Raw genomic sequence first — 17,113 nt, 5'->3', positions numbered from 1 at the left:
GAAATACAACAGAGCCAATGAAATGAAAGTTGGATCTCAGAAAAGATCAATAAAATTGACAAACTTTTAGCTAGACTGACAAAGAAAGAAAAAGAAAGAAAATGCAAATAAATAAAATCAGAAATGAACATGACTACATTATACTGATCTACAGATAAAAAGATTTATACAAGAGTACTATAAACAACTAACTCTACACCAAATTTAGATAATCTACATTAAATGGAAAGATTTCTATAACTACACAGATTACCAAAACTGACTCAAAAGAAATAGAAAATTTAATAAAACATAGAACAAGTAAACAAACTGAATCAAAACTGTTATCAAAAACTTCCCAACAAAGTAAAGTCCAGACTAGCTGGATTCACTGGTGAATTCCACCAAACATTTAAGGAAGAATTAACACAAATCTTTTTCAAATTCCTACAAATATAGTAGAGGTAGAAATACTTCCTAACTCATTCTATGAGACCTGTATTACCCTGATACCAAAACCAAATTAAGACATCACAATAAAAGAAAACCATAGGTTAATGAATAAAGATGCAAAATTTCTCAACAATATACTAGTAAACTGAGTCTAACAGCTTATTTAAAAGATTAGACAATATGACAATGGAATTTATCCCAGAAATGTATGGGTGATTCAACATAAGAAAATCAATCAGTATAATACACCATATTAATAGAATGAAGGAAAAAAGCCATAACATTACCTCAGTTAATGTAGAATAAGCATTTGGAAAAAAAAAATCCTTTCCTGATAAAAACATTCAACAAACTAACAATACAAGAGAACTTCCTCAACATGGTAAAGGACACTTACAAAAAACTCACAGCTAACCTCATGATAAAAGACTGAATTTTTTTTTCCTAATATCAGGAACAAAACAAGGATGTTTGCTTTCACCATCGCCATTCAGCATTTTATTGGAAGTACTAGTCAAAGCAATTAGGCAAGAAAAAGGGGGGGAAAGCATTCAAATTTTAAAGGAAAAAGTAAAACTCTCTCTACTCACAGATGACATAATCTCATATATAGAATACCCTGAGGAATCCACAAAATAACTATTAAAGCTAGTAAAGAAATTTTCCAAAGTTGTAGAGTACAGGATCAACACTCAAAAATCAGTTATGTTTCCATACACAAGCAAGGTACTTTCTGAAAAGGATATTAAGGGAGAAAATCCAATTATGACATCATCCAAAGAATAAAATACCTAGGAATAAACTCAACCAAGAAGCTTAAAGACTTGTAAACTGAAAACTAAAATCTTGCTGAAAGAAATTAAGGAAGAACTAAAAAATGGAGAGACACTCCATGTTTATAGATAGGAAGACTTAATATTGTTAAGATGACAATACTACCCAAAGTGATCTATAGATTCATTGCAATCCCCATTAAAATTCCCACAGCCTTTTTTGCAGAAGTGGAAAAGACAATCTTCAAATTCATATGGAATTGCAGAGGACCTTGAATAGCGAAAACAGTATTGAATACAGAGAACAAAGTTGGAAGTCTCACATTTCCCTGTTTTAAAAGCTATAGTAATCAAAACAGGGTGATGCTGACATAAGGACAGATCTATAGACCAATGAAATAGAACTGAGAATTCAGAAATAAACCCATACATCTATGACCAATTGATTTTTTATGAGATGCCAAGACCATTCAATGAGAAAAGAATTCAAAGAATGGTGCTGGGACAACTGTATATTCACATGCAAATGAATGAAATTAGACCTTTATCTCACACCATATACCAAAATTTATTCAAAATGGATGAATGACCCAAATATAATAGCTAAAACTATAACACTCTTGGAAGAAAACATAGGGATATTATCTTCATGATCTTGGATTTATGAATAGATTCTTAGATATGATACCAAAAGAATGAATGAGAAAAGAAAAAACAGATAGATTTTCTTCATCAAAGTTAAAAGCATTTGTGTAGCAAAGAACATTATCAAGAAAATGAAAAGATAACATAGGAGAAAATATTTGCAAATCATATATCTGATAAAGGTCTAGTATCCAAAATATATAAAGAACTTCTACCACTCAAGAACAAAAAGAAAAACAATACAATTTAAAAATGAGCAAAGGACTTGCACAGACACTTATTCAAAAAAGCTTAATATCATTAGTGTTTAGGGAAATACAAATCAAAACCACAATGAGATATGTATCATGTCACATCTATTAGGATGGCTGTAATAATTTTAAAAAATAACAAATATAAGGTTATAGAGAAATTGGAAAGCTTGTATATTTCTGGTGGTAATGTAAAATGATTCAATTTTGTGGAAAGTATTTCAGAAGTTTCTCAATAAGTTAAACATAGAGTTACTGTATGACCCAGCAATTCTACTCCTCAGTATATACCTGAATAGATTGAAAACAGGTACTCAAACAAATATATGCATATTCACAATAACCAAAAGTTGAAACAACTCAAATGTTCATCAACTGTATAAACAAATTGTATATATACAAACAGTGGGATATTATTCATTTATAAAAAGGAGTGAAATGCTGATAATGCTACAACATGGGTAAACTTGAAATATTATAGTGAAAGAAGTCAAACACAAAAAGTCACATAACTGTGTGATTCCAATTATATTAAATATCCAAACTAGGTAGATCCAATGAGACAGAGAGAAGAATGGCAGTTGGCAGAGGATGGGGAAGTGGAGGAATGGGGATTACTGTTTACTGGGTACAGACTTTCCCCTTGATTAATGAATATGTTTAGTAACTAGATAGGGGTCATTTTTGCACAACATTATGATTGTTATCAAAAGTCGCTAAATCATTCATTTCAAAATGGTTAATTTTATGTTATATGAGCTTCACCTCAACAATAATGATAATAAATATCATTTAAAAATAGTTCCAAATAGGGGACCAGCCCCATAGCCTAGTGTTTAAGTTTGGTGCTCTCCACTTGGGCGGCCCAGTTTTGGTTCCCAGGTGCGGACCTACAGCACTCATCAGCAGCCATTCTGTGGCAATGACCCACATACAAAATAGAAGAAGGTTGGCACAGAGGTTAGCTCAGGACAAATCTTCCTCAAGCTAAAAAGAGGCAGATTGGTGACAGATGTTAGCTCAGGGCAAATCTCTCTCAGAAAAAAAAATAAAGTTCCAAATATATTGCATCTTAATAACTCTTCTTAAATTACTGCATCTTAAAATTGTTTTCATAAGTCATAATCCCACAGCACAATAGACATTAATTACACAAACACACATATGTCTAAAAGAATGTTAAAATAGAAAAGATCATACCAATTACCCAAAGTCAGCGCTAACAGGGAGCCATGTTTGTAGAAGTTCAATGCATAAGCATTCAATGGACACTTCCTTCCAGTCTTATCATATTTATTCAAGCAAAGCAAAGGAATATTTTTTACATTCAAGTTAATTGTTTGTAACATAGCCTAAAGATATGGAGAAATTTAGATCGTTAGCCTTTTTCTTTTGAGACTTACCTTACCTTAACCTATTATAAAATTTGATTATTGTTGTTCATTTTATCTAGCTAACTAAAACAATAACCCAATATATTTTAATGAAATATTGTCAAACATCTTGTGTTAAGGTTCTCCAAGTTTTAATAGAAATGACCAAATAAAATCAATAAAAACATCAACACTCAGAACATTAAAACTATATTTTTTAACTTGAACATGTACAAAAAATTTTAATTATTGGTTACTTATCTCAACTAAAAATGTTTCTAAGTATCCAGATCACTTCTACCCTCCTTCCTAATAAAACAGTGATATCATGTGTAATATAAAATTTTTTTCTTGTCAATTCTTTTTATTGAAATATAATTGACATACTATATCTATTAGTCTCAGGGGTACATCATACTGTTTTGGTATTTATATACATTACAAAATGATCACCTCAGTAAGTCTAGTTATCATCTGTCACTATACAAAGGTATTACAATATTGACTATATTTCTTATGCTGTACCTTATATCCCCAAGACATTATTTTATAACTGAAATTTTGTACTGCTTTATCCCCTTCACCTATTTTGCCTACCCCCAAATCCTTCCCCCCTCTGGTAACCACCAGTTTGTTTCTTGTATCTATGGGTCTGTTTCTGTTTTGTTTTGTTTCCAATAGTTTTGTCTTATAGATTCCACATATGAGTGAAATCATACTGTCTTTCTCTGTCTGACTTATTTTACTTAGCATTATCCCCTCTAGGTTCATTCATTCTCTCATATGGTCAGATTTCATTCTCATTTTTGTGAGGAAGATTAGTCCTGAGATAACATTTGCCTCCAATCCTCCTGTTTTTGCTGAGGAAGACTGGCCTTGAGCTAACATCCATGCCCATCTTCCTCTACATTATATGTGGGATGCCTGCCACAGCATGGCTTGACAAGTGGTGCATAGGTCCACACCCAGGATCCAAACCGGCAAACCCCAGGCTGCCAAAGTGGAAAGTGTGAACTTAACTGCCCCAGATTTCATTCATTTTATGCTAAGTAATAGTCCATTGTATATAGGTACCACATCTTCTTTATCCATTCATCTATTGATGAACACCTAGGTTGCTCCCATATCTTGGCTATTGTAAATAATGCTGCAATGAACATATGTTTTTGAATTAGTGTTTTGGGGTTTTTTGAGTAAATATCCAAAAGTAAAATTGCTGGGTTATATAGCAGTTCTATTTTTTTGTTTTGAAGAACCTCCATACGGCTTTCCATAGTGACTGCACAAATTTACATTCTCACCAACAGTATCCAAGGGATTCCTGTTCTTCACATCCTCACCAACAGTTATTTTTTCTTTTTGATAGTAGCCATTCTGACATGTGTGAGAGAATACCTCATTGTGGTTTTAATTTGTGTTTCTCTGATGATTAGTGATGTTGAATGTCTTTTCATGTACCTGTTGGCCATCACTATGTCTTCTCTGGAAAAATGTCTATTCAAGTCCTCTGCCCAATATTTAATTGGGTTGTTGGTTTATTTGGTATTAAATTGTTTAAGTTTTTATGCATTTTCTATATTAATCCCTTATTGGATGTATGATTTAAAAATATTTTCTACCATTCGATAGGTTGCCTTTTCATTTTGCTGATAATTTCTTTCACTGTGCAACAGTTTTTTAGTCTGACGTATTTTCATTTGTTTATTTTTGCTTTTGTTACCCTTGCCTAAGAAGACTGGCTCAAAAAAATATTGGATAGACCAAGGCCAAAGAGCAGATTGCCTATGTTTTATCCTAGGAGTTTTGTGGTTTCAGGTCTTACTTTCAAGTCTTTAGTCCATTTTGAATTTGTTTTTGTATACAGTGTAAGATAGTGGTCCAGTTTCATTCTTTTACATGTAGCTGTCCAGTTTTTCCAACAGCTTTTATTGAAGAGGCTGTCTTTTCCCCATTTTATATTTTTGCCTCCTTTGTCATAGGTTAATTGACCATATATGAGTGGGTTTATTTCTTGGCTATCTATTCTATTCCATTGATCTATCTGTCTGTTTTTGCAGTAGTACCATATTATTTTGATTGCTATAGTTTTATAGTTCAGTTTGAAATCAGGATGCGTGATACCTCCAGCTTTGTTCTTCTTTCTCAAGATTTCTTTCACTATTAGGAGTCTGTGGTTCCATACAAATTTTAGGATTCTTTGTTCTAGTTCTATTAAAAATGCCATTGGTATTTTGATGGGGATAGCACTGAATCTGTAAACTGCTTTTGGTAATATGGACATTTTTAAAATGTTAATTCTTCCAATTCATGAACACTTTATTTCAGTATTACTGTACAGAAACATAACCAATTTCTGTATATTACTTTTGTATCCTGCAACTTTACTGAACTCATTAGTTCTAACAGATTTTGGTGGACTCTTTAGGGTTTTCTCTACATAGTATCATGTCATCTGCAAATAGTGACAGTTTTACTTCTTTCTTTCCAATTTGAATGCTTTTTAATTTTTTTCTCACCTAATTGCTGTGGCTAGGACTTCCAACACTGTGTTGAATAAAAGTGGTGAAAGTGGGCATTTCTATTTTGTTCCTGATGTTAGATGAAAAGCTTTCAGGTTTTCATTGTTGAATATATTATTAGCTGTGGGTTTGTCATATATGGCCTTTCTTATGTTGAGGTATGTTTCTCTTTCATTTTATTCCTTCTACTAACTTTGGGCTTTCTTTCTTCTTCTTTTTCTAGTTCTTTTAGGTGTAAAGTTGGATTATTTGAGATTTTTCTTGTTTCTTGAGGTAGGCCTGTATCTCTATGACCTTCCCTCTTAGAATTGCTTTTGCTGTTTCCCATAGATTTTGGAAAATTGTGTTTCCATTTTTATTCGTCTCAAGGTATTTTTTATTTCCTCTTTGATTTCTTCGTTAATCCACTGGTTGTTTAGCACATTGTTTAGTCTCCATGCATTTGTGTTTTTTCAAGTTCTCTTCTTATAATTGATGTATAGTTTCATACCATTGTGTTCCAAAAAGATGCTTGATATGATTTCAGTCTTCTTAAATTTACTGATATTTGTTTTGTGGCCTAATATGTGATCTGTCCTGGAGAATGTTCCATGTGCACTTGAAAAGAATATGTGTTCTGCAGTTTTTGGATGGAATGTTTTGTTTATATCTATTAAATCTATGTGGTCTAATGTGTCATTTAAGGCCAATGTTTTCTTATTGATTTTCTGTCTGCATGATCTATTCATTGATGTAAGTGAGATATTAAAGTTCTCCACTATTGTTGTATTATTGTCAATTTATTCCTTTATGTCTGTAAATATTTGCTTTATATATTTAGGTGCTCCTATTATAGGTACATAAATATTTGCAAATATTATATCCTCTTCTTGTATTGACCCCTTTATCATCATGTAATGCCCCCTTTGTCTTTTGTTACAGTGTTTCAAAGTCTATTTTGTCTGTTATGAGTATTGCTTCCCTAGCTTTCTTTTTGTTTCCATTTGCATGGAATATCTTTTTCTATGCCTTCATTTTCAGTCTGTGTGTGATTTTCAATCTGAAATGAGTCTCTTCTAGGCAGCACATAGATGAGTCTTGTCTTTTTATCCATTCAGCCACCCTATGCCTTTTGACTGAAGCATTCAATCCGTTTTCATTTAAAGTAATCATTGATAGGTATATACTTATTGACATTTTGTTAGTTGTTTTCTGGTTGTTTGGTTGTAGTTCTTTGTTCCTTTCTTCTCTTGCTCTCTTCCCTTGCAGTTTGCTTATTTTCTTTAGTATTATGTTTGGATTCCTTTTTCTTTATTTTTTTATGTAGGTATTGTAGGTTTTTGGTTTGTGGTTACTGTGAGGTTGATATATATCAACCTATATATATAACATTCTATTTTTAAGGTGCTGGTTGCTTAAGCTTGAACATATTCTAAAAGCACTACATTTTTAGTATACCCCCCTCTGTGTTTTGTGTTTCTGATGTCATATTTTACAATTTTATTTTGTGTATCTTTTATCTACTTATTGTAGTTATAATTCATTTTACTACTTTTGTCTTTTAACCTTCATACTAGCTTTTTAAATGACTGATTCATTGCCTTTACTAAATACTTTCATTTATCATGATATTTTTTCTTTCATATATTTTCCTATTTCTAGTTCTTTTCTTTTCCACTTAAAGAAACCCTATAACATTTCTTGTAAGGCCAGTTTAGTGGTGATGAACTCCTTTAGTTTTTGCTTGTCTGGGAAACTCTTTATCTCTCATTCCATTCTGAATGATAGCTTTGTCAGCTTGAGTATTCCTGTTTGTAAGGTTTTTGCTTTTAGTACTTTAAAAATATCATGTCATTCCCTTGTGGCCTGCCAAGTTTCTCCTGAAAAATAGTGGATAGTCTTATGGGAGTTTCTTTGTATGTGACTTATTGTTTTTCTCTTGCTGACTTTAAGATTCTCTTTGTCTTTAACTTGTTCTATTTTAATTATAATGTGTCTTGATGTGGATCTTTACCCTCATCTTGTTTGAGACTCTCTCTGCTTCCTGGACCTAGATGTCTGTTTCCTTCCCCAGATTAGCAAAGTATTCAGTCATTATTTCTTCACAAATATGTTTTCTGCCCCTTTCTCTCTCTCTTCCCCTATAATGCAAATGTTAGTATGCTTGATGTTGTCCCAGAGGTCCCTTAAACTATCCTCATTTTTAAAAATTTTTTTCTGTTTGCTCTTCTGATTGGATAATTTATCCTATTTTGTCTTCAGATCACTGATCCACCTTCTGCATCATCTAATCCACTGTTGATTCCCTCATGTATTTTTCATTTCAGTTATTGTATTTTTTAGCTCTGATTGGATCTTTCTTATATTTTCTAACTCTGTTGAAGTTCTTCTCATTGTGTTCCTCCAGTCTTCTCCTGAGTTCAGTCAGCACCTTTATAGCCATTACTTTGAACTCTTTATCAGGTAAGTTACTTATCTCCATTTCATTAGTGTTTTTGGGGAGAGCATATATCTTTTTCTTTCATTTGGACCATTTTCCCCTGTCTCCACATTTTGTTTAACTTTCTGTTAAGCAAAATAAGTCAGAAAGAGGAAAACAGATACCATATGATTTCAGCCATATGTGGAAGATTAAAAAACAGCAAACAAATGCATCGAAACAGAGAACAGATTTGTGGCTACTACAGGGGAAGGGAGGTGCAAAGAGGGCCAAAAGGGTAAAGAGGCATATCTATACAGTGATGGATGGCAATTAGACTTTTAGTGATGAACACAATGTAGTCTATACAAAAGTCAAAATGTAATGATGTGCCTGAAATTTATAAAATGTTATAAGTGAATGTTACCTCAATAAAAAATGTAATTATAAGAAAAAAATTAGAGTGTTTTATATATGTTTATTGAGTTTCTACTCTGTATCACATACCACTTTTAGGTGCAGGGATCACAAAAATGAAGACAATTAAACACAAACTGCCCTCAAATGGTTTATAGCAGGGCTTCTCAAATGTTAATGTGAATTTTGAACTTTAATAGCTCTGAGATGATTCCCAAGATTCATCATTTCTAGCAAGTGATACTGATGTTGCTGCTGTTTGGTTCACACCTGGAGTGGCAAGAGCTTGTGGTATAGTGATTCACATAGTACGATGCAATTCATACATGATAATTAAGTAGAAAGTAATGTTCTTTTCCTCGCATAACTCAAGTTTTCTATTTTAAAACTACTCAAATAGTAAAAAAAAAAAAAAAATTTCCCACTTCAGTGAAAAGCACTCTTGTTCTGGAATAAGAGTAAGATGACTTTGTTTTACTGGACACTTTGTTAGTGTAATAATCCTGTAAAAATTATTTGTTTTAAATGAATAAACAGAATAAAAGAAAGTTTCGCACAAAAATTCACATACATCATTTACCACATTAATGTCAAATAAATCTTGATCCGTTATGTTGGACAGGCAAGCAAATGGGGAGACAGCAGTTCTGCTTTCAGCCCCAGGCATCAAATGAGAGACCAGTTCAGAGTCTTCACATTCTTTACCTGAAAAGTCTAATAAGAAATGAATTGGAAAATCAAACAGAAAATGAATTGAAAACTGTTCTCCCAGTTAAAATACGAATTATTTAAAACAAACCATACTGGTTTATACCATTGTTCCTAGGAAAATTATTGATTTTTTTAAAGAAAAATATTTAAAATGAAAATTTAAGAGTTGTATTGCTGGATCCTGACTGGGGAGGTTTTCTTCCTACACTGAATTCATGCTGGCATCTGCCACTGGTGCTATTATTTGTACTCGGCACTTGGTCCAGATGGAAAACTCAATCTATCCCCTTAGAAATTAGATAGAAACTATTTACAAAGTAGGAAACATGCTTCATTGGACACTAGTGGATCTGAGGATCCCAGGTCAAAACCCAACACCATCCACCTGTCTTTTAAAATGTTTCATTATTAAATTCCTCTAAAGATGCTATAGAGCTAGAAAAACTGCAAAATTTCTCATACCGGAGTTAGAATTGGCACCATTGCCCACATTCTTATGCTAACTCTACTATTCATATTCCAAGAGAAGGGAAGAAATTCCTACTACAGTTGCCAAGAGAGAAAAGTAATAGAGGAAAATTTCTAGCTCTTGTCAAGCTCACTCATCACCCCAGGCCTGTGTGGTGAATTTAGGAGCTGTTGTCATGTCCGGCTCAAATTGTTCTCTCTCTCTCTTTCTCTGTCTCTCTCTCCCCTCCCCTCCCAGCCTCCCTCCAGTCCTTCCTTCCTTCTTCTCTGACTTCTTTCTCTGACAATAACACTCTTGTCTCTGTGTGTCTCATTGTTTCTCTTTGAATGGCTCACTGACACTCTTCTGTTACTCTCACTCTATCTCTCTTTGTCTTGTTTGTTCCTCTTTACCTCTTTACTTTTTCTGTATTGTTGTCTCTCTTTTTTCTGTCTCATTCTCTTAGTGTATCTGTCTCTGTTAATCTCTTTCTATGTCTGTCTTTCTCCCATATTTTTGTCTATGTACTTGTCCTCTCTTTCTATTTCTCTAATTCTCTGTCTCTCTCTGTTTGTGTCTCATCTCTCTCCGCTTCTCTCTCCCTGATTGTCTGTATTTCTGTCTTTGTTTCTCTCTCTTTCTCTTTCTTTCTTTATTTGTGGCTTTCCCACACACTTCTCTGTGTCTGCCTCTGTCCGTCTTTCTGTCTGTCCCTTTCTTTCTGTCTTTCTCTCTCTGTTTCAGATCCACCTGACTACTAAGAGGATGCATTCTAGTATTTTCTCTATTGTGTAGTAACATAGAGGATAGAATTTACAAGAGAGGGACACTGCTGTTTCATTTGGTGGGCAGGCAACTGCCGTTTAACTCAGGGCTGTGCTCTATGGAACACGTTTGACTGAAAATGAAAACTATGCTCTCTAATTCAGCTCCATCCATATTACTCCCATGTTAATTGTCCAATTGACCCCAAGTTTAGAAGAGAAATACAAGGATTTAATGTCTGATCCTTAAGCCTCCCCAAATTAAGTGCATGACTTGGATTTATTAATAAGTAATCCTACAATTTTTAACAGTTATGATTATCTAACACTATTTTTTAAAATTATATAGAGGTGGTGGTTGCACAACATTTTTACCACAGCAAATGCCACAGAATTATATACTTTGAAAGGATTAATTGTTCTATGAATTTCATCTCAACTATTAAAAAATAGGAAAAAATATTGCCTATTATTTGTCACTCTTTTTGATTCACATGTCTCTTTTCTTAGAAGTTGTGTTAGTTTCCTAATTCTAATGTAAAAAATTACCACAAACTTTGTGGCTTAACACAACCCAAGTTTATTATCTTACAGTGTTGGAAGTCAGAAGTCTGAAATGGGTCTCATTGGGCTAAAACCAAGGTATAGTCAGAGCTGTGATTTTTCCTCCTGGAAGCTATAGGGGAGAATCTATTTCTTTGCCTTTTCCAACTTCTATAGGTTGCCAAGCATTCCTTGGCTCATGGCCTCCTTCCAACTCCAAAGTCAGCAATGCTCTGTTAAATCTTTCTCATAGCACATCTCTCTAACTAACTTTGATTCTCCTGCCTCCATCTTTTACTTGTAAGGACCCTTGTGATCACATTAGGTCCACTCAGATAATCCAGGATAATCTCTTCATCTCAAGGTCAGCTGATTAGAAAATTTAATTCAATCTGTAATTTTAATTCCCCCTTTGCTACATAACATAACATATTACAAGTTCCTAGGATTAAGACCGAGACATCTTTGGGGTGGGCATTATTTTGCCTAGCACAGAAATTATCCCAGAGAAAAATAGAGAAGAAGGAGCATTGTACTCACTCCTCTAACTCCTAAATATAGGCAATCACCCAGGAGCATTTAGGTTCTTTTCCATGCCGTTTGCTCATGACTAGCTAATTTCTTATTCTGTGATGAAATAAGGTGATCATCTTCTCTCTGTCCTTCATAAGCCTTCTACATCTCAATATAATAATCTATCCAGAGATATGAGTAATCTAAAGCAGTGCTTACTACTCCAATTTTTTCTCCTTGGTTCTTCTGGAAGTGAGGGAAAACAGAATTCTGCCACTTCCTATTTTCCTCTTAGCTCTCTCTCCTTCTTTCCATCTTTTCATCTTAGGGAACTGAGTGTACTCTCTACTTCCAATGCCTTTACTTTATCTGGCATAGATTACAGAATTTCCTTATATTTTTGTTATTTTCTTTTTCATTTATTCTGTCCTTTCCTAAAGACATTGACAATGCCTTAACTTTTTTGTTGTCTCCTATAGTACTTAAGGAAGTACAACATACTGATGACCCATAGAAACATAACAAAATTCCTTTTCTTATATAAGTTAATTCAGATTTGAAAATGTAACTAGTTGAGAGTGCCGATATCTACTGAAAGATAAATAGCATCAATAGGACACGGGATATTTTAAAATAAATTTAGATCATGCAATGGTCTGTTAGTTCATAATGGCACTAGAAAATATAGAAATATTTTGAGTATTTAGTGTCAAATCAAATTCATGGTGGCTTAGCTGACTCCAAATAATACAAGAAGTTTTCAGTATAAAATTTCCGCAGCATAGATCTGAAGGATTATGTTAGTTTCCTGTGTATTCTTTTTGGAATAGTTTTGTCCTTATTTTCCAAAATTTAGTTTTATCTCAAAATATTTACACTTATTTTCTTTTTACTTCACATTTTCTTTATGCACATTCACAATCTTACCAATTTCTGAGAGAGGTAGTTGATATTCTTTTCTCATGTCAGCCAACTTAGAAATTGTTAGGAGGAAGGAACCAAAATTCCCTTGCATTCTGTTATTGTGCTCCTCTACTACTGCAGCAAAGTCCTTGGGAAGATCATCTAGAGTTACCTAAGATCAGTGAAATAGATGAATGTAATTATTCAAAACAAGAGCAGAGGATTACCAGTCTGTGAGGCACAAGCTCAAAATATTTTTTTTCCTGCTTTATCTCCCCAACCCCCCGCCCCCCGTATACAGTTGTATATCTTAGTTGCAGGTCCTTCTAGTTGTGGGATGTGGGACGCCACCTCAACATGGCCAAGCCCTGTTCTAAGCACTTTGCCTATATTAGTTCATGCAATCATCACAGTAATCCTTTGAAGTAGGTATTATTATGATTCCTAGTTTACAGATAAGAAAGAGGCCTGGGTAAAGAAATTAGCTTAAGGCCACCTGTGTGCTAAGTGGCAGAGATGGGAAGATGTCCAAGTATCTGGCTTTAAATTACTCTATCATACTTCATGATCACTATGCTTATCTTTCCAATAGTTATGTCATATTTTTATTTCTTGTCATTTGACAATGAGTAGAATTCCTGGAACAATATTTTCAAATGGCTGTTAAACTGAACAGTCACGTCTTCTTGTTTCAAATATAAATGTTACTGTGGCTATTATGTCACTACTGAATGTAATGTTGTTTGAGATAGTCTTCAATGTCATAAAAAATCCTGTTACTAGCTTGCTAAAAAACTTTATCAGGAAAAAAATTTCCATTTTAAAGAAGATTTCAATCATTTCCTCATCTAAGAAGTCATTGTAGGGATCCTGGGAAGATGGTGCCATAGGAAGATTCTGAACTCATCTCCTGTAAGATCTACACAACAAATCTACAGCTACCTGTGGAACAATTTCCTCTGAGAGAGAACCGGAAGCTGGATTAAAAGAACCCCTACAAGAAGGGACAAAACTGAGAGGGGTGGAAGAGACAGAAATATACCTCTGCTAAGGGAAAAAAACACATTCCACCCACAGTGCTTCACAGCAGGGAGCAATCTTAAAGGTACAAGCAGCTTTTCCTGGAGGAGTGGAGGGGATATGAGTGGGAAATCAATGCCCCAATAGGCATCCCAGCCTTTAGATTCAGCACAATTGAGACAAGATCTCATAATACCTGGTTTTGCTGGCTTTGAAAACCAATGAAGAGTACCCCTAGAAAAACTATCAAACTTCAAACAAAGAAAACCTGCTCTTAAGGGCCCACACACAGATTCATCCGTTCTGGAAACCAACACAAAAACATAAGAAAAGTGCATAGTCCATTGGTAAAAGAGACTCAATTACTAAGCTCTGAGTGCATCTCAAAGAAGCAAGACATGGCTGGGCCCACCCCCCCAGGGACTAAGACACTGGCAGCAGCCATTTTTGTGACCCAGTTCAGTCATGTTGATATAGACACTGGCAGATGCCATTGGATTCCTTCCTCCAGCCTATTAGCGCAGAGGTTTGCCCCACCCACCGGAGAAAGCAATTCAGATTCAACTGAGTGCAGCCAGAGCAGGAGGCTGGAAGGACTGGCCCTGCCCACCAGCAAGCCCATGGTGAACTTGTGGGCCTGTGTAAGTGGGGTGTGTGAGGCCTCTGCAGCAGTGGGGCAAATGGGTCTGCCTTGGTGGGGCATGCATGTGAGGCAGCTCTGCACTGATGGGGTGCGTGGGCCTATAGGTCATGGGGCATGTTGGCCACAGCACACTCATGCTGCTGAAGATTTTAAACAGCCACACAGGATATCTGCCCCACATTCCAATGCCTTAAATGATTGTGTACTGCTGACCCTGGGGCCAACCCCAACCATCTGCTCTCTTGAGAAAGCGGATACCACAGGGGACCAAAATGGAGACCTGCATCAGTTCTAAGCCCCTGAGCCTAGCAAACAGCCACACTGGGGGACTGACTCACTTAGTAGCAAAACAGCAGCAGCTATGAGCTATTAGACTTTGCAGCCAGCTGTGATAGATCTTGCCCCACCCAGTAAAGTGACCATAGCAGCTGCACATGAGTGAGCCTTACAAACGGCCAGCCTGGGGTGCCAGCCTAGCCTACCCATGCACCTGCAGCAAGAGCATCCCCACCACAACAGAAAGGCAAACATAGCCTACACAGGATACTCCTGCAATATTTGGAATAGGTGACGAGAGGGAAGCACATTGCTCAGTCCCATAAGACATCACTTACAGAAGGCCACATTTCCAAGATCAGGAGATGTAGCTGATTTACCTAATACCTAGAAATAAGCACAGAGAAGTGGGAAAAATGAGGAGACAAAGAAATATATTCCAAACAAGGGAACAGGACAAATCCTCAGAAGAAGAACTAAATGCAAAAGAGAAAAACAATCTACCTGATTAAGAGTGCAAACTAGTAGTCATAAGGATGCTCACTGATCTTAGGGGAAGAACAGATGAACAGAGTGAGAATTTCAACAAAGAATCAAAAATATAGAAAAAAAACAATCAGAACAAAAGAATATAATAATGTAAATGAAAATTCACTAGAGGTAATTAACAGCAGAGTAGATGACACAGAAGAATGGATCAGTGATCTGGATGAAAGAGTAGAGGAAACCACTCAAGCAAAACAGGAAAAAGGAAAAAAAAATAAACAAGAATGAGGGCAGCCTAAGGGACCTCTGGGACAACATCAAGCACACTAACAACCATATTATAAGTGTCCCAGAAGGAGAAGAGAGAGACAAAGGGGCAGAGAATCTATTTCAAGAAATATTAGCTGAAAACTTCCCCAATCTGAAGAAGGAAACAGACATTCAGGTACAGGAATCATAGAGATCACCAAACAAGATGAACCCAAAGAGACCCACACCAAGACACCTTATAACTAATATGTCAAGAATTAAAAATAAAGAGAGAATCCTAAAAGCCACAAGAGAAAGGCAATAAGTTACATACAAAAGAAACCCCACAAGGCTATCAGGTGACTTCTTAGCAGAAATCTTACAGGCTAGAAGGGAGTGGCATGATATATTCAAATTGCTGAAAGGAAAAAACTTACAGTAAAGAATACTCTACCCAACAAGGTTATCACTCAGAATGGAAGGAGAGATAAAACAGTTTTCCAGAAAAGTAAAAGCTACAGGAGTTTATCACCACTAAATTGACCTTATAAGAAATGTTAAAGGAACTTATTTAAGTGGAAAATAAAAGACCACAAATAGGAATAATAAAATTCTCAAAGACAAAAGTCACTCGTAAAGCCAAATATACAGTAAAGGTAGTAGATCAATTGCCTATAAAGCTAGTATGAAAGTCAAAAGACAAAAGGACTAAAAATATCTATCTACATAATAAGACATTAAGGGATAGACACACCAAAAAAAAAGGGTTAAATATGATATCAAAAACATAAAATGTGGGAAGAGGGGAGTAAAAGTGTAGGGCTTTTAGTAAGAGGTCAAACTTAAAAGACCATTAGCTTAATATAGATTGCTGTTTACATAGGTTATTATATGTGAAACACATGGTAATAACAAACCAGAAACCTATAACAAATACTCAAAAAAATTAAGAGAAAAGAACCCAAACATAATACTAAAGAAAACCATCAAACCACAAAGGAAGAGAGCAAGAGAAGAAAGGAAAGGAGAACTACTAAAACACCCAGAAAAAAAATAACAAAATGGCAATAAGCATATTCTTATCAATAGCTACTTTAAATGTAAATGGACTAAATGCTCCAATCAAAAGGCATAGGGTAGCTGATGGATAAAAGAAACAAGACCCATATATATGCCGCATACGAGAGACACATTTCAGACCTAAAGACACTCACAAACTGAAAGTGAAGGGATGGAAAAAGATATTCCATGAAAATGGCAAAGAAAAGAAAGCTGGGATATCAATACTTATATCAGACAAAATAGATCTTAAAACAAAACCTATAATAAGAGACAAAGACAAGCACTACATAATAATAAAGGGAACAATCCAACAATAGGACATAACACTTTTAAATATCTATGTACGCAACATAGGAGACCTAAATATATAATGGCATTATCCACAGACATAAAAGGAGAAATAGACAGCAACACAATAAGAGTAGAGGACTTTAACATTCCACTTACATCAATGGACATCTAAACAGAAGATCAATAAGGAAACACTGGCCTTAAATGACACAGTAGACGAGATGGACTTCATACATGTATACAGAATGCTCCATCCAAAAACTGCAGAATACATATTCTTTTCAAATGCACATGGAACATTCTACAGGACAGATCACATATTAGGCCACAAAGCAACTCTCAAAAGATTTAAGAAGACTGAAATAATATCAAGCATATTTTCTGACCAAAATGATA

General features: G+C 34.9%; 1 protein-coding gene across 8 annotated transcripts in view; it reads right to left on the bottom strand.

The window, feature by feature from the left end:
- LOC103556794 (probable ATP-dependent RNA helicase DDX60) overlaps positions 1-17,113 on the bottom strand; it is a 108,460-nt gene that overhangs the window by 3,331 nt on the left and 88,016 nt on the right. For 4 of the 8 annotated variants that reach the window (XR_011536882.1, XR_011536884.1, XM_070608187.1 and 1 more), the window contains 3 exons: positions 12,715-12,862; positions 9,380-9,522; positions 3,302-3,453 (listed from right to left, as the gene is read on the bottom strand). Coding sequence is in view for 4 of the 8 variants with exons in the window: in XM_070608187.1 (XP_070464288.1) it covers positions 3,302-3,453; positions 9,380-9,522; positions 12,715-12,862 (443 nt within the window). In the remaining 4 variants the exon portion in view is untranslated. Of the gene's footprint in view, positions 1-3,301; positions 3,454-9,379; positions 9,523-12,714; positions 12,863-17,113 lie in introns of those variants that run through there. The other 4 variants (XR_011536883.1, XM_070608200.1, XM_070608207.1 and 1 more) reach the window with 2 other exon arrangements.

This window comes from Equus przewalskii, chromosome 2, assembly GCF_037783145.1.
Source record: "Equus przewalskii isolate Varuska chromosome 2, EquPr2, whole genome shotgun sequence".
In the NCBI taxonomy this organism is placed as follows: Eukaryota; Metazoa; Chordata; class Mammalia; order Perissodactyla; family Equidae; genus Equus; species Equus przewalskii.
This window is presented reverse-complemented; position numbering and strand designations above follow the sequence as displayed.